General features: G+C 46.1%; 1 protein-coding gene across 5 annotated transcripts in view; it reads left to right on the top strand.

Annotated features, from left to right (window-relative positions):
• MIPOL1 (mirror-image polydactyly 1) overlaps positions 1-15,579 on the top strand; it is a 921,515-nt gene that overhangs the window by 354,670 nt on the left and 551,266 nt on the right. For all 5 annotated transcript variants that reach the window (XM_063947849.1, XM_063947848.1, XM_063947845.1 and 2 more), the window contains one exon: positions 10,358-10,463. In XM_063947849.1, coding sequence (XP_063803919.1) covers positions 10,358-10,463 — 106 coding nt within the window. The remainder of the gene's footprint in view (positions 1-10,357; positions 10,464-15,579) is intronic.

Here is a 15,579-nt window from a genome sequence, read left to right as displayed (position 1 = left end):
ATAATAATCATTCCTAGAATTAAGGAATTGGGCCAAACATCATGTGTCTGTTGCTAGGACTTGTAGCGCCCATTAAGTATCCTTTTTGCTCTTTATTGTAAGTTTGGAAGCCTTTTTGAATATGTTAATTTACTAGTATTTTGATCTTGAATCTAATACTGGCACACAAACATAACACTACAGCAAATCTACCCATTGCTATTAAAAGTGGTGGTTTCCAGTGTTTTATTAGCGCTAAGAGCCTTGTAAAATGCATATAGGCCAGTAGTTCTCAAACTGTGTAAAGTGGCACCCAGGGGTGCCTTGGGACACTTGCAGGGGTGCCTTGGTTTGGTGGTCCAGGACCAATTCAAATAATTTGTAGTCAAAGTAATGGGTAAAACCAGTGCTGGTGACTGTCAATCATAAAATATGTGAACAAACAGAAGCAAATCTTGTACCTCACCACATAACTTAACCTAAAGATGACATATAAACACAATTTACTTAATTTAATATTTATTTCTAAATTTCTCAATAAGAAACTTTTGGTTTAGGGGTGCCGTGAAAAAAATTCTGATACTCTAGGGTGCCATGATTTAGAAAAGTTTGGGAATCACTAATATAGGCAATGCCAATAGGCACAAGATACAGATGACTCAAACCTAATATTTTCATATTTTGCAGCTGTTGTAGTGGGATGTCAGAAATACTTAATTGTGTGCAGCTGAACCTACACTGCTGCTTAATCATTAATACTACACTCACTGGATATAGGGGGTCATTCCGAGTTGATCGCTCGCTACGGATTTTCGCAGCGCAGCAATCATGGCAGAACGGGGCTAATCTGTGCATGTGTAAGAGGGTGGCGGTGCGGTGTAGTGCCTGCTGCCGTGCAGGTGTAGGTTCACCACTTGCCAGGCGCCGCACTCTCTCACCTTCAGGTACCGGAACCTTCAACGGACTTGGAAATCTTCATTCGGACCCGGACACGGCGATCCCCTCTCGGAGCTGACGGACGAACGAGCTGAGGAGAAAATAAACTAACTTAAGGGGGGTTTCAACCCTTCTTCCACCGGAAAAGGGGATACCCCAGGGGTGGCGGCAACCTTCATCGGTTGGGTGTAAGGTCATCACCGGCACAAAGCCTCAGCCACCCAAATTTCACACACTCGCACTCTTGCGCGTAGTCTGATGAAGGGGTTCTCACGTCCGTGAGCAAACCCCTATTCCGGCGCTCAGGGGACAGACAAAGGGACGGACAGACACGGATGTTACTCACCGTTGGTTCCGCACTGCGAACTTCTTCTCCACTTACAGGTCCCTGTAAGGAGGCAAACAAACAACAGCCGTGCAGGGCCTAACTCTGACCTAGTGACTCCTATACCAACTATAACAGCAGAGCCCTCAACTAACTCTGTGGGTGTGTTGCAAACAAACTAAACACAAGCTTAACAAACGTGGCCCTGCACGGAGACAACACACCACAATAGCAGTGCGAGTAACAACCACGGTGCTGTCCCTTTAATTACCCGCTTCAGAACACCAGGGAGGGGGCGCCGTACAGCTCACCCACCTTCCGTACACCTACTTGGGCCTACTGCCCCCTATCTGTCCACAGGCCCGAGGCCTGGCTTCACCCTCGGGCCTAACGCCTGCCTAACTTTGTGCCCGTTTGGGTGACCTGGGCCTAATGCCCAGGGTCACCTTATTTCTCTAAGCGGCCGTGAACGAACTAGGGCCTATTGCCCTCTAATGCCCCACAGGCCTATCGCCTGATATTGCCCCTCGGGCCTAATGCCCGCCTACTGGTGCCACAGGCCTGTGGCCTGACTATTCCTACCCGGGCCTAATGCCCAAACTGAGCCCCAGGCCTAGTGCCTGCCTAATTGGGCCTCGGGCCTAGTGCCCGGTTAATAGGGCCACGGGCCAGGAGCCCGACTATACATGGCCATGGGCCGAGAAGGCCCGACTATTTGCCCACAGGCCGGGAGGGCCTGACTGCACCCACGGGCCTAATGCCCGAACACCCGGTGGTCTAGGGAAGAAAGGGGTAGCAGGGTCACCCGAAAAGGGCCTATCTGACCCTGTGGGAGAGGCACCAGGGGGGAGCTTCGTCAGCTCTTTTCTTCCCACCCCTGGTGGCCTCTCCGGCGCTGCTCTTCACTCTTCTGCCACTGGCCCGTCCTGGCCAGCGGCGCCGCCGTCGCCTCTCCGAGTCCAGCCGCCGCTGGACATCTTCTTCCAGGAGCCTGGCGTTTTCTGGCCTCTTCCGCGGCCTCAGGACCTTCCACCGCGACGTCCTCTTCTTCCTCGCGCCGCCCGGATCTTCACCGCTCCTCGGCGCGGCTTCTCTGTTTGGCACCCCCCTCGGCGTCTGATGTCACATGCCAGTGGCGGGGCCTATGACGCGGCAAGCGCCGATTGGCTCACCGCGCCCTCTCCTGATTGGCCGGCGCCCCGCGAGCCGTGTTTGGCTCGCAAGACGGCGCCGGGTTTGAAAAGACGCGAGCGGCGCTCCTCATTGGTGGCCAAAGTGGCGCCAAGTTTGAAACGCCGCAGCTCCGCTGCCCGTCGTCGCTTCTCGTCTGGTGCAGGGAACCGATACACTGTCCCTGCAGCGGACACCCGCCGCCGCTGCACACTGACAGGCGCTGGGGACAGACAAGCTGCCCCAGCGCTGCCCACAGCTAGAATCTGCACCTCTGATGACAGGGCACATCTCTACACATGCGTATGCACTGCAATGCGCAGGCACGTCGTACGAGTACACAGTGGTTCGTTACCCAGCAATGGCTTCTACAACGATTCCGTTCGCACAGCCGGTCGCATGGAAATTTACAGAAAGAAGGCGTTTGTGGGTGTCAACTGACCGTTTTCTGGGAGTGTTTGGCCAAACGCAAGTGTGTTGCAGGGCGGGTGTCTGACATCAATTCCGGAAACAAAAACATTGAAGTGATCGCAAGGACTGGATAAGTCCAGACCTACTCTGAAACTGCACAAAATGTTTATGGAGAGCTCTGCTGCAAAGACGTTCGCACACTTGCAAAGCGAAAATACACTCCCCCGTGGGCGGCGACTATGCATTTGCACGTCTGCTAAAAGTAGCTAGCGAGCGATCAACTCGGAATGAGGGCCATAGTTACAGCAAACCAGGGTTGGCTGGTTTAAATCACCTTGGTTTAAGCCAAATGTAAATGTAAATATATATATTTTTTAAACCGGTTTTTTTTTTTCACTATGCCGTGACTTCTTAAAAAAGCCTTTTATAAGGGAAGCTCCTTGGTATTATTCCACATTCTTGTTGCTTGTGGTTTTCATGTGCTTAAGCTGAACCAATGCAGTCAGTTCACACACCCAACAGAGATAAAAGGAGGGTGGGAGGGTGAACCAGAGAGGTACTAAATCTGCCTAGCATTAGCTAAGAGTGTATACACACGGTGAGATATTTTCTTACGATTTTGACTATATAGTCAAAATCGTAAGAAAAGTTAGTGTAGATCGCAAGGTGAAAGTCACCTTGTGATCCCGATGCAATGCCGATGTGCGGTCCCGCACAGCCAGAATCGCAAGCCTAGATAGACTGTGCAGGCAAGTCAATTTTTACTATCTCGTAGAAAAGATTGACAAAATTGACACTTAGCCAAAATCGCACATAGTCAGTATCGCAAGCACAGTCATTATATGCTTGCGATACCGACCTAGCCCCTATCGCATAGTGAGAATCGGGGTTAGCCTGAATCTCACCATGTGTACACACCTTAAGACTCCACAAACTCCTCCCCTGACAATCCTATAGGACAGGAGAAAATCACAACATTCTTAATTTGAAAGAGTAAACAACTCCAACACATTAAAGAGGCAATACATAGGGAAACATATCATGGTTTAATCTCCTTCATATTTATTTTAATTAAAAAGCATCAGTCCTATTGAGATGTCTCTGAGTGTACGTTATATGTTTTAATATGTTTAGTCTATCTACATATATTCAGCTGTAAAAGGAATAATAAGCACTAAAAATTGGTTTTATTGAAAGATGTAAAATAAATCATATCAAAGCCTAATAACTTTGGATTGTTAATGTTAGAAAGCATTAAACTTGGTTGATCAAGGTTTTTAATACATACAGATGCAGCCTGCTCATCTTGCTGCGATGCGGCATGCCACATCACGTGCTGGTCTGTGATTATTGACAGCCGGCCATCACTCCATTAATTCCATTAGGAATTAATGGAGCCATCGTCGACTGCAAATAGTCTCAGCCTGCCATGCACCAAGCCATGTTGCACAAATAAAATGTTTGTTTTTTTTTGTTTTTTTTTGTGTATTAAACTTTTTTTTCCAACCCTCCGGCAAACCATTATCAGATTTTCCGTGATTCCATTTGCTCAGTTTAGCATTTTGCTACCAAACTCTCTAAGGGTAAATAGGAATATATTGTCCTAAATGGGAATTTTTCTTGTCATGTCATGGATCCAAATGATATCACTCCTTGCAAGCAATGGACCTTGGCAGCGTTGTTTCACGGATGTGTGCAAGTTAGACAGGGAAGTCATAAACACCTTATTCCTTGGTTATGTGTGTCATAGCACATCAACACTCTATTGTCCTTGTGTTTGTCATGGTGTGCCAATAATTAGCTCTAGTCATGTGCTGTATGCATTAAATCATGTCCAGTATAACTGAAATAATTGCTTTCAGGGAGTTTTGTTGTCTTTAGGAGGTTTGCATGGACAAGATTGGTGTTAGAGGAGGGCCAAAATTGCTGTTGTCCTTGGTCTCCCATTTGGGGACGGACTGGCATGCACAGTCGCTTTACTGGATTCATTGTATCTTTCCCTTTTGAACTTTTAGACCATTCAAGAGGGGGAGGAATTCCTAAAGGAATTAAGGAAGCGATCGCCGGCTGAAAATAGTCCCAGCCTGGCATGTTATGCATCATGCCGTGATACAACATGCCACATTGCAGTAAGAGGAGTATGGCTACATATGTACATATGTTATCATACCCTCCAACTGTACCTTTTTGGCTGGTACAGTACTGTTGTTTTTTATGGTCTGTACCGGCCAAAAAAGGGCTTTATACCGGGTTGTGGCGTCTCCCAATCCTATTTATTCCTCACAGGGCCACGCCCCCTTTACCCATGGTCACGCCTCTTTCAGAATTTATATCGGTTTTCGCAGAGCAGTGCTGGTGGGTATGTGTTATTAGTGCCTTTCGTGATCCTGAGCCTGATGAACTCCCTTCCATATAACTTCAATGTAGAGAAATGCTGACAGGCAACATGTCCTCTGCACAAGACAGATACTTGCACTGTATAGAAATGCTAGCCAAATCTCCCAAATAGCACAGGTGATATACATAGTAAAAAGCAGCTCGGCAGCTCTTTTGAACAGCCCAGATTAGTTGCACTGTAGGAGACATACTGGCAGAGCTCCAGGTTCCTAAATAAAACAGGTAAGTGAACTGTAGATAGACGCTTAGCAGGTCTTCTGAATAGCCAAGATTAATAACAAGAAATATGAACAAATCTTCGAAATAGTACAAACGAATAGCTTCATTGAGCAGAACAGAGCAGATATCCAAGTGAAAGGCAGGACTGGCAAAAACAGACTGATTACAACCCATAAAGAAGTGTCCGAGGGAGTGCCCTTAAAAGGCTGATCAGCCAATTATCAGAAGTCCAGAAACCAACACAGCACAGCATGTTAACTCCTGGTCTGCACACCTGACTGGTTGCCAGGAGACTGATTAAAGCCACTAGCGCTAACCTCACCAGGAGCTGCTGAACTGTGCTTTTTACAGATTCTAATGCTGGGTACACACTAGATGATTTTTTTTAACGATGTGGGCGTTTCCGACGGATCAGAATGACACATCGTTAAAATCGTCCAGTGGGTATGCACTGTGTCACTGATGATGCACACTCCCGTGCTTCGTCAATGAGATTCTCAGTCTACATGCAGGTTCAATGGGCAACAATGCCGCATTCGGAAGCATGGCCCCCGCTCCCCAACCCCCCCCCCCTCCCCCCATCGTCGCTCCATTGCTGTCTGCATCAGCAGATTCCAGCACCCCCTGTCGCCGCCGATGTCATGCTGGGTACACATCATTGAGTGTGTACCCAGCATTTCAACATACTTACAGATGGAGCTGCTCTTATCTATAGCAGCTACACCACAATTGTGCACTCCCGACGTGACTAGGCGATCCTTCTGCCTAGTCACGCCGGGAGTGCACAGAGCTGCTTCCCATTCTGAGCGTCTCAGTCTTGGCGCGCGCTCCCACCCGGATACGCTCTCCATTCAAGTGAATGGGGCGCGTCTCCGTCACGGGCACGTGGGCCCGACCAGACGGAGACACTCTCAGCGTCACAGAGCAACGCCTAGTGTGGCTCAATCTGTAGATCCCAGAGTTTTATAGTGAATTTAAGAAATATCTGAGGGCCTAATTCATGTATGCACGCAAATGCAATTGCGATTTTCTAGGCTACAGAACTGCTAATGTTAGCAAGGGAAGCTATCGCAAACTCATTCGCAACTGAGTACACATTTGCGCCCTATATGCAAAAACGAGAAACATCAGGTCTAAGGGTTGGCTTGTGGCTATGCAGACTGGACATGACATGTATAAATTAAGTGTCCGTGCCATTCATTATAAAAGTAACTCAAAAGATATCATGGATAGCTCCTGCTTCCACTCCAGATCTGGTCTGCTGTGTCCATACACCAGTATGGGAACCTAAATTCAACATTTTGGAGCTTGACTGCGAGAATATTCACCATCTTCAGATGGCATTTGTTTCCACACACCTGCTGCTTACCTAGACGAAGCTGTCCTGGTTGCGAAGAGGGATCCATTCGGATCCCTCCACCACCGCTCTACTCCTTTCGATGTAAGTTGCAGGCATGTGCAGTAGCACTGCCGAGTCAGACTCGCATGGATAGCTGATACTCAGATTAGCTTAGCTCCATGCCGGAGCAATTTGCAGCGACACAGATACTTAATTATCGAGTTCCATCCACCCCTGACAATTAAAATAATGAATAGGCCCCTAAATGCATAAAATAGAAAAATTGCATAGTATTTTTTTGGGGGGAAAAACAACTGAAAAACAATTTTAATACTTATGACTTATGTCCGGCTGCGTGGCCAGCTAGGCAGCTGATCATCATCATGCTGTTATAATAATGATAGGTTATATTTATGTGGAGGCATGGGGCTGTAGCAGTGCTTAAAGTGGTCCTAGAGAGGTGGTGGAACTCACCCCCCTCCCCACGGTGCCCATGTAATAAAGGTATTGGGGGTGTGACCTCAAAAAGAAAGGGGCGTGGTCACACAATAGTAATAATGCCCACAGTAGTAGTACCCAAGTGGAAATTTTGAAGTGGGGGTATGGAAAAGTGAAGGGTGCAATTATGTGCGCGCCGAAGGCGCGCGCACTCCTGACAGGGGGGCGTGCCCTTCAGTGTAGTTTACCACACCATATACCCCTTATACACATTATGCACCACAATAGTAGGACCCCTTTCACATTATACCTCACAGTATGAGCCGAAATTCACATTTATACCACACAGTATGAGCCACATTCATATTACACCACACAGTATGAGCCAAATTCACATTACACCACACAGTATGAGCCAAATTCACATTACACCACACGGTATGAGCCGAAATTCACATTACACCACACAGTATGAGCCGAAATTCACATTATAGCACACGGTATGAGCCAAAATTCACATTACACCACACAGTATGAGCCGAAATTCACATTATAGCACACGGTATGAGCCGAAATTCACATGATAGCACACGGTATGAGCCGAAATTCACATTATAGCACACGGTATGAGCCGAAATTCACATTATAGAGTGACAGGGAGAGTGACAGCAGGGACATGGAAAGTGACAGCAAGGGAATACAGTAGGGACTAGGGAGAGAGAAAGGCAGCAGGTTAGATTACCTGTTTAGCAGCGGCGGTGGTCTGCGGTGCTGTGGATGAGTAGGCTGTGGTAGGCGTGACGTGGAGGAGGCTGTGGGCCTCGGAGATAGTGCGGAGGAGGAAGCTGTGGGTGCGCAGAGGTCCGAGGGCGGGGCGGCAGAAGAGGCTGAGGGCGGCTGCAGTGGATCTGGAACCAGGCTGGCTTTATTATCCCTGCCGCCGCATCGAGCTCCTGTGACCACGGCGCTAATATTTCAAAACTGCTGCGGACCGGCAGCCAATCAGCGACAGATTTGAACTAGTAGCGCCGCGGTCACAGGAGCTCGATGCAGCGGCAGGGATAATAAAGCCGGCCTGGTCCCAGATCCGCTGCAGCTGGGAGTCTGGAACCTGGGCTTCCAGTGCGGCGGCGATGGTAGGGGTGGAGCGACGGACGGCGGACCGGGAATGCAGCTTCTTTGTCGGCCCATACAGTAATGCCCCCAGCAGTAGCACCCCTTATACAATGCCCACAGTAGTAGTGCCCCTTATGCAATGCCCCCAACAGTAGTGCCCCTTATGAAGTGCCCCCTTTACAATGCCCTCATTAACTGTGCACCCCATCAGTAATGCCCTTAATGGTAATGCCCCTGTGTAGTATTGCCCCTAGTCGTTTAGCCCCAGTAGTCATGCCCATACTGGTAATGCCCCTGCAGATGACCCCAGCAATTTACTCCCCCCCCCCCTTTAGTTTAGCCTCTGAGTGGTAATGCCCCCAGTAGTTTTGCCCTCATGTAGTTTGCCCCATGTAGTTTATCCCCCAGTGGTAATGCCCCCTGCAGTTGTGCCCCCAGTTGTTTAGCCCCTGTAGTTTAGCCCCCATGTAGTTTGCCAAAGTTAGTAATGTCCCCAGTAGTTTGCCCCCTTGTAGTTATACCCCCAGTAGTTTAGCTCCTGTAATTATACCCCCTTGTAGTTTAGCCCCCAGTAGTAATGCTGCCAGTAGTTTACCCCTTTGTAGCTTGCCCCCTTGTAGTAATGCCCCCAGTAGTTTGCCCCTTGTAGTTTGCCCCAGCAGTAAAGCCCACCAGTAGTTTGCCCCCAGTACTAAAGCCCCTCAGTAGTTTGCCCCTCTGTAGTTTGCCCCAGTAGTAAAGCCCCCCAGTAGTTTGCCCCTCTGTAGTTTGCCCCAGTAGTAAAGCCCCCCAGTAGTTTTGCCCCTCTGTAGTTTGCCCCAGTAGTAAAGCCCCCCAGTAACTAGCCCCCAGTAGAAACACCGCTAGTGGTACACATATAGGAGGGAGGGGGGGGGAGCACCATACTTACCAAGCCCCGCTCCCGCCGCAGTCCTCTCTCGCCGCCCGCTCCTCGGCACTATGGGAGAGACGTCATGACGTCTCTCCCATAGCGCGCACTGACAGAGCCGGAAGCCGGAGCTCAGTACTGAGCTCCGGCTGCCGCTGCGGAGAGGGAGACGGGCGCCCGCTGGTAACGCGATCTCAGCGGGCGCCCGGCATTTCCCTGCAGCGCCGCCTGGGACATCAGGTTAGGTGAGCCGGGGGAGGCGGAACTGCGTTCCGTCTCCTGGTGGAACTGACGGAACGCAGTTCCGCCCCGTTCCGGCTCACTTTAACCCCTGGGCTGTAGTCCCATCTGCCCCATTGTTAATCTGTCCCTGGTTCTCCTTGCTGTTGCTGTTTACCACCACTGGTTATCTGAAGCTCCATCTAGTGATCAGTCCATGGCTGCAGTCTTAAGGTGTATCTCAAATGCTATTCCCACCGGCAACCACTAGATGCACTTTTCCCGATCGCGCACATTAGCTTTACGCAGCTAAACCTGACACTAATGGGCGCAATAGGGGACATCAATTGTATATCGCACCCTGCGATCTCCCGTCACTTTAGACGGAAGATCCCCCTTGGTGGTATATTTACTCAAGTGCGGGTTTCCAAAAGTGGAGATGTTGCCCATAGCAACTAATCAGATTATGGTTATTATCTTCTAGAAGGTGGTAGATAAATAAGTAGAATCTGGTTGCCATGGGCAACAGCTCCTCATTTGAAAACCTGCACTTTAGTAAAGATACACCTAATTAAACTGTAATTGACCATCATGCTTGAAAGCATGTCGTACTGTACCTTCAGATGAGAATTGTAATTCCTATTTATCCCAGGTTGTCACTGTCAAAGTAAGTAGGTATTGCACTATTCTGTGACCAGACAGTTCAGCGCTAGAAGTACAATAAGTTGTACCTTGCATTATCTTAAAAGGCGATAATTTAGCCAAGTAAATTGCAATCTAAACATTTACATTATAAAACAAACAGACTGTTGGAGTGGTATTGTTTTCTACTGTGTAGACATCTGGAGATAGATGAGTAAATAAAAAGGTTGCAGAGCCTGTTTGTATTATACACATTGATTTCTTTGGTTATTTGTAGCTGCAAGAAGCGCTGATGAGCAGGGAGAGAGAACTGGACACACTCAAGTTGGATGCAGAGCTGTTGGAACAAGCGTCGCAGGCCAGGATAGCTGAGAAGACTGCAGGTAACACAAAGGTTTAGTCTTGCGTAGATGAGACGTGGTTGCAGGAATGACGTGGCTCACTTAATGCTAGCTTTATTTGCTCAGGGAGGGGACAGGAATAACTTTTTCCTGGACTTTTTGGGGCGGTTTTGAAGTGCTTGTGTGGCTCTGTGTTGAAGATCCTGGTATTGGTATTAGTGAGAACTCTACCTGCATTCACGATGATTTGGGCATTAAGCGTGTTAGCATCATGTCAATCCAATCACAAAGAGCTTGTTTGTTTAGTTGGAAGGTCTTGAGCAAATAGAGTAGAAGAAGGGGTGGGGGTGGGGGGGGTGTAACAGCTTGGATCATACACCATGATTCATGCACGTCACATTGTCACTTCGTGGCAGCTGCGTTGTGTTTATATTTCTATGCATACGCACACTTGTGTATCTAGAATAACTATACACCGTTCTGAACGAAAAAAAAATGTACCTTTAAAATACATCATTGGTACTAAAGTACAATTTCATTCACAGAACAATAAACAGCGTAAAATGCGAATAATATTAATGCTTATTTTTAGAGCACTTTTGGCTTAAGGTGCTCGAAACCCTTAACATAACCTTTAAGTAACCAGAGGCCACCCAGCCTTGGTGGAACAACAAATCCCAGGGTTTCCTCCCGTGCATGTGTGTATAGTATAATATAATCTATTTACATGCAGACATACACGGTATATTTTATATATATATATATATATATATATATATATATATATAATAGTGTCTGTTCATCCTTGAGGATAAATGGATTTTAATCCGCAGATTAGATTTTCCTGAAATGTTTGCTCTGATGAGAAGTATACAGAGAGGTCCTCTGTGCTAGACTGTGGCAGAGGCAGGTACAGTTATAGAAATTAGATCATTTTACATACATCCCATCAGTGTACACACAGGCTGACATGAAGACAAGTATAGACCTGTGTGTAACTCTGTTCATACTGTTGTACAATGACAGATTTCTGAAATTTAAGTGACTCGTTAATTGAGTCTGTAGGTTTGAATCAGGAGGTATGTGACTATGTTTTGCTTACTTTATAAAGAAGTATATTTCATTTAATATTTGGTGCCATGCTGAGTTGTCTACACGTACACACACACACACACAAATATATATATACCTAGTAACCGTTATATATACTGTTTAGCGACAAGGCCAGGCATCAGTGGGTTCCGTACCAGTCTGCCCGATGACGTTTTAAAGCAGCAATAATTAAATAGACAATTATCCTATCTTGTGTATACTGCAATAGGTACATTTTTTTTAAAGATATGAGGCGCTGTGTGATATTATTGTTGGTGGTGACAGTGCAGCTTATCATATATCATTCTTCCCTAGTAAGGATAGATTTTGCACCATTAAAAATACCCCTTTGATCTAAAGTAGTATACAGTTTAAAAGAAAGTTCGCAAATACAGCAGATTTTTACCATTGCAAAATGTTGTACAGATTACTTTTTCCAAGTCAGTATTCTTTATATGTTGAAAGATTATATAGTGCAGGTGAACCAGAAGATTGGGTGATAGACTGTACTGATGTAATCATGACAAAGTGTGTGACTACCACACAGAATGAATGGGTTTACTTAGAGCTACCCACATGTCAGCCACCTGCTACTTGTCCTAACGCTACCTACTGCCACTCACTGCTTTTATGCTCACAGTGCTGGTCAGTTACAGAGCAGTCTCATCCAAGTGGCTCATTTAGCGTATGCTCCATGCACGGGGCACCACAACATTTTTGGTTGGGGGAGTGGCAAGATATTATTTCATTTTGGCACCCCTAAATCGCTGAATGTTGCCCCCTCAGGGGCACCTGGACTTAACGGCCACACCACCTACCTGATGACAGAAATATCTATCTATGTACAGATGCAGGCGCAATTAAAGCTCAACAGAATTTGCTGTGCTATATAAGAAACTGTTAATAAATAAATAAATAATCAGCTTACATGCGAACAGGTTGCACGTGTGGCTGCCTTGCGGTGGAGACTAGCTGCGCCCACGTGTGACCCTTTCACAGGAGCATTCACAACCATGCAATCCTATGGATCATGGTTGTGTATGTGGTGCAGACTTTACAGGGTACGTTTTCAGCTAAACCCAGTTGGAAATAGGGAGAGGTCAGGGGGCGCCATGAGGGGGGTGGAAGGACAAAGGAGAGCTGACAAAGGTGGGAGGGGAAAGAGGTGAGGAACGTATGAAGTGGGCAGGGAGAAGGGCATAGGACTGGTATCATCTCCCTCCTGACACTGCCCATATTAACTGTCAACACAGTATTTTGACAGAGCCTCTCAAATATATATATATATATATGTCCCCTTGCTCCCCCCTCATTTCAGAGCTTATGTCCATGCTACCCTCAAAATGTAGCTGGAGGCATGGGAGGGCACAATAAATAGAAGAAACTTTTAAGTGAGGCCTTGTTGTTGATTCCCACTATGGTACAAAGTGTGGACTATGTTTATTCTCACCATGTTTGCATGGGTTTCCACTGGGTGTTTCAGTCTCCTCCCACAATTCATAACTTCACTGGTAGGTTAATTGGATCTCAATGATAATTCACTTGTACTGTATATGTGTGTGTATACATGCATGTAATAGGTTGTAGAGATTGTAAGCTCCACTGGGACACTAAGGAATGCAAATGACTGAATATTCTCAGTATAGCACTGCGGAATATGTGTGTGCTTTTTAAATAACTGGTAATAAATATTGTATTGTTTCAGTTGCACTTGGCCTGATAGTCACTGAGTGCGGGCTGAAAAGTTCCAGTTAACACTGTCCTGACTACAAGACCCTTAAATACATTCATTCATGCCACATACATGGGTATATAATTACTTAATCCTTTACAATGTACATGTTTTGTAGCAATGAACATGTTTAAGATATATTTATGTGTACATGCAATCTTGTGTGGTAGAAATGGAGATATGTCAAAGTAACTTCCAGTGTGGACAGTTTGAAAACTTATTTGCCAGATCACTGAAATATAAAGGGGCATCATTTTTAAATAAATCCTTAGGTCATGGGTCTTCAACCTGCGGCCCTCCAGCTGCTGTGGAACTGCACATCCCAGCCTGCCCTGCAACAGTTTTGCTATTAAGGCATGCTAAAACTGAGCAGGGCATGCTGGGATGTGTAGTTCCACAACAGCTGGAGGGCCACAGGTTGAAGACCCATGCTTTAGGTCACCTATAGGCTATATTGCACAAGTTGCCTGGTAACGGCCTCTCGTACAGTCCCAGGAGGTATTCTACATACATTTGGGTTGTGCATTTTTTTTTATTACCACGAATACTGGCAATAAGAAATTATAATTATCACATCTAAAACCTGGTCATTAATAAATTTAATGGGATCCATGCTCTTAATTTATAATTTTTCATTCATTCAATGAGTGACCTGGACTTCCCTCTTAATATAGAATTGGTGTCACCTGTGTTGAACTATTTAATTTATAAGAAAGGTGTTTCAACACATGTGATTGCAATCATAAATTAAGAGGGAAGTCCAGGTAGAGAGCATTTTGTCCCTCCAGAAATAGGTCATTTTGGGAGGTATGGATTGTTTATATTAAATTTAAATAAATGGTGTATATTAGATTTAAACGAAAAATGTATAATACCTGAGTACTGTTTATAGTTCTACTTAATTGAGAGACAACTACTTTAGAAAGTTTTCTTGTAGTGGAACAAAGATAACTTAAACAACATTAAAATACACATAGAAAAATAAAATCTTTCATGTATGGTGTCACATGTAGAATGGCAGCAGACTCTGTACTGCTTACACATTGGGACAGGAATCAGGAGGACTCTCTGTGTGTGTCTCTCTCTCTAGACCCAAATGCTCTCATTATATAACAGGTTACAAAGAACCCAGGCGGGCAGGAGGAGAAGCTGGGATCCCTTGGACACTTACAGCTCTCTCCCCCCTTCTAGCTCTCCTGTGGTTGGGAAGGTTCGTCGGTAGCTCATGAAACCTGATACTCCCGTGTCTCTGCCTGACAGGGACGTGCAATGAGCTAAATGGCTCAGGAAGCGCTGGCTATCCCCAGAGCCAGATTTCCATGCAATATATAAGCCAAAGGGTACACAGGTGCAGCAGTATAAGCTCCTGGAAATTTGGTGAGTTTTGATTAGAGATGTGCTGAAAAGATACACAGGTGAGGCACTGCCTCACCTGCCATAGACTTTTTACTCCAGAGTTTGGGCTATAAAAATTATTAGAATAATGCAAAGAAGATATTTCAAACAAATTATTAGTATTTTTCATATACTTTATTCAATCAAAACTCTGGTTTAAACGTAAGTATGACAGGAAAGGCTCTGCCTCACCTACCTCACCCCACCGCACGTCACATGCATACACTAGCAGTATGTAATATATATATTAAATACAAATAGTTTGCAAAGCCTCTAATAATGGGCCCCTACCACTGCATTTCTCCGGTGGGCCCATCATGTCCCGGTCCGACACTGCACACACATACTGCCCCATAGCCACACACTGCTCCCCATACAGATGTGTCCTGTTACTTCCTTGCTGCAGTCATGCTAAACACCCCTTGAAGTCACGCTATGCCATGGTGGAAGTCTGTAGCTCCAAGCATATATTTGTGTTGCATTTTCCTGCAAAAATTTAATAGGACGCACATGCAGCTTCTGCTTGTTAAAATGATATGCAGCATGCCTATATTCTGTGTGTAATTGTGGCTGTATCTGTATCCGAAATGCCACGTTACATAGCTTTTTGTATGCAAATACAGTCGCAGTCACACACAGAATATAGGCATGCTGCATATCATTTTAATCAGCAGAAGCTGCATGTGCGTCCTATTTTGCGGAAAAAAAAGTAAAAAAGACATTTGGTGCTACCGAGTTACATGGCACTCACGTGTTATGTGTAATGCGACTTGTAGCGCACAGAGCAAAGATGTAAGAGAGCACATCTGTAGCTGCACACACACACACTGCCCCATAACGTAGCCACACACACACACATACACTGCCAAATAGACACACACACGCACAGCTTCGTAGCCGCACGTACTTTCGTCATTGCCACATACACTGTCCCATAGC

Source organism: Pseudophryne corroboree, chromosome 12 (genome assembly GCF_028390025.1).
Source record: "Pseudophryne corroboree isolate aPseCor3 chromosome 12, aPseCor3.hap2, whole genome shotgun sequence".
Classification (NCBI taxonomy): Eukaryota; Metazoa; Chordata; class Amphibia; order Anura; family Myobatrachidae; genus Pseudophryne; species Pseudophryne corroboree.
This window is presented reverse-complemented; position numbering and strand designations above follow the sequence as displayed.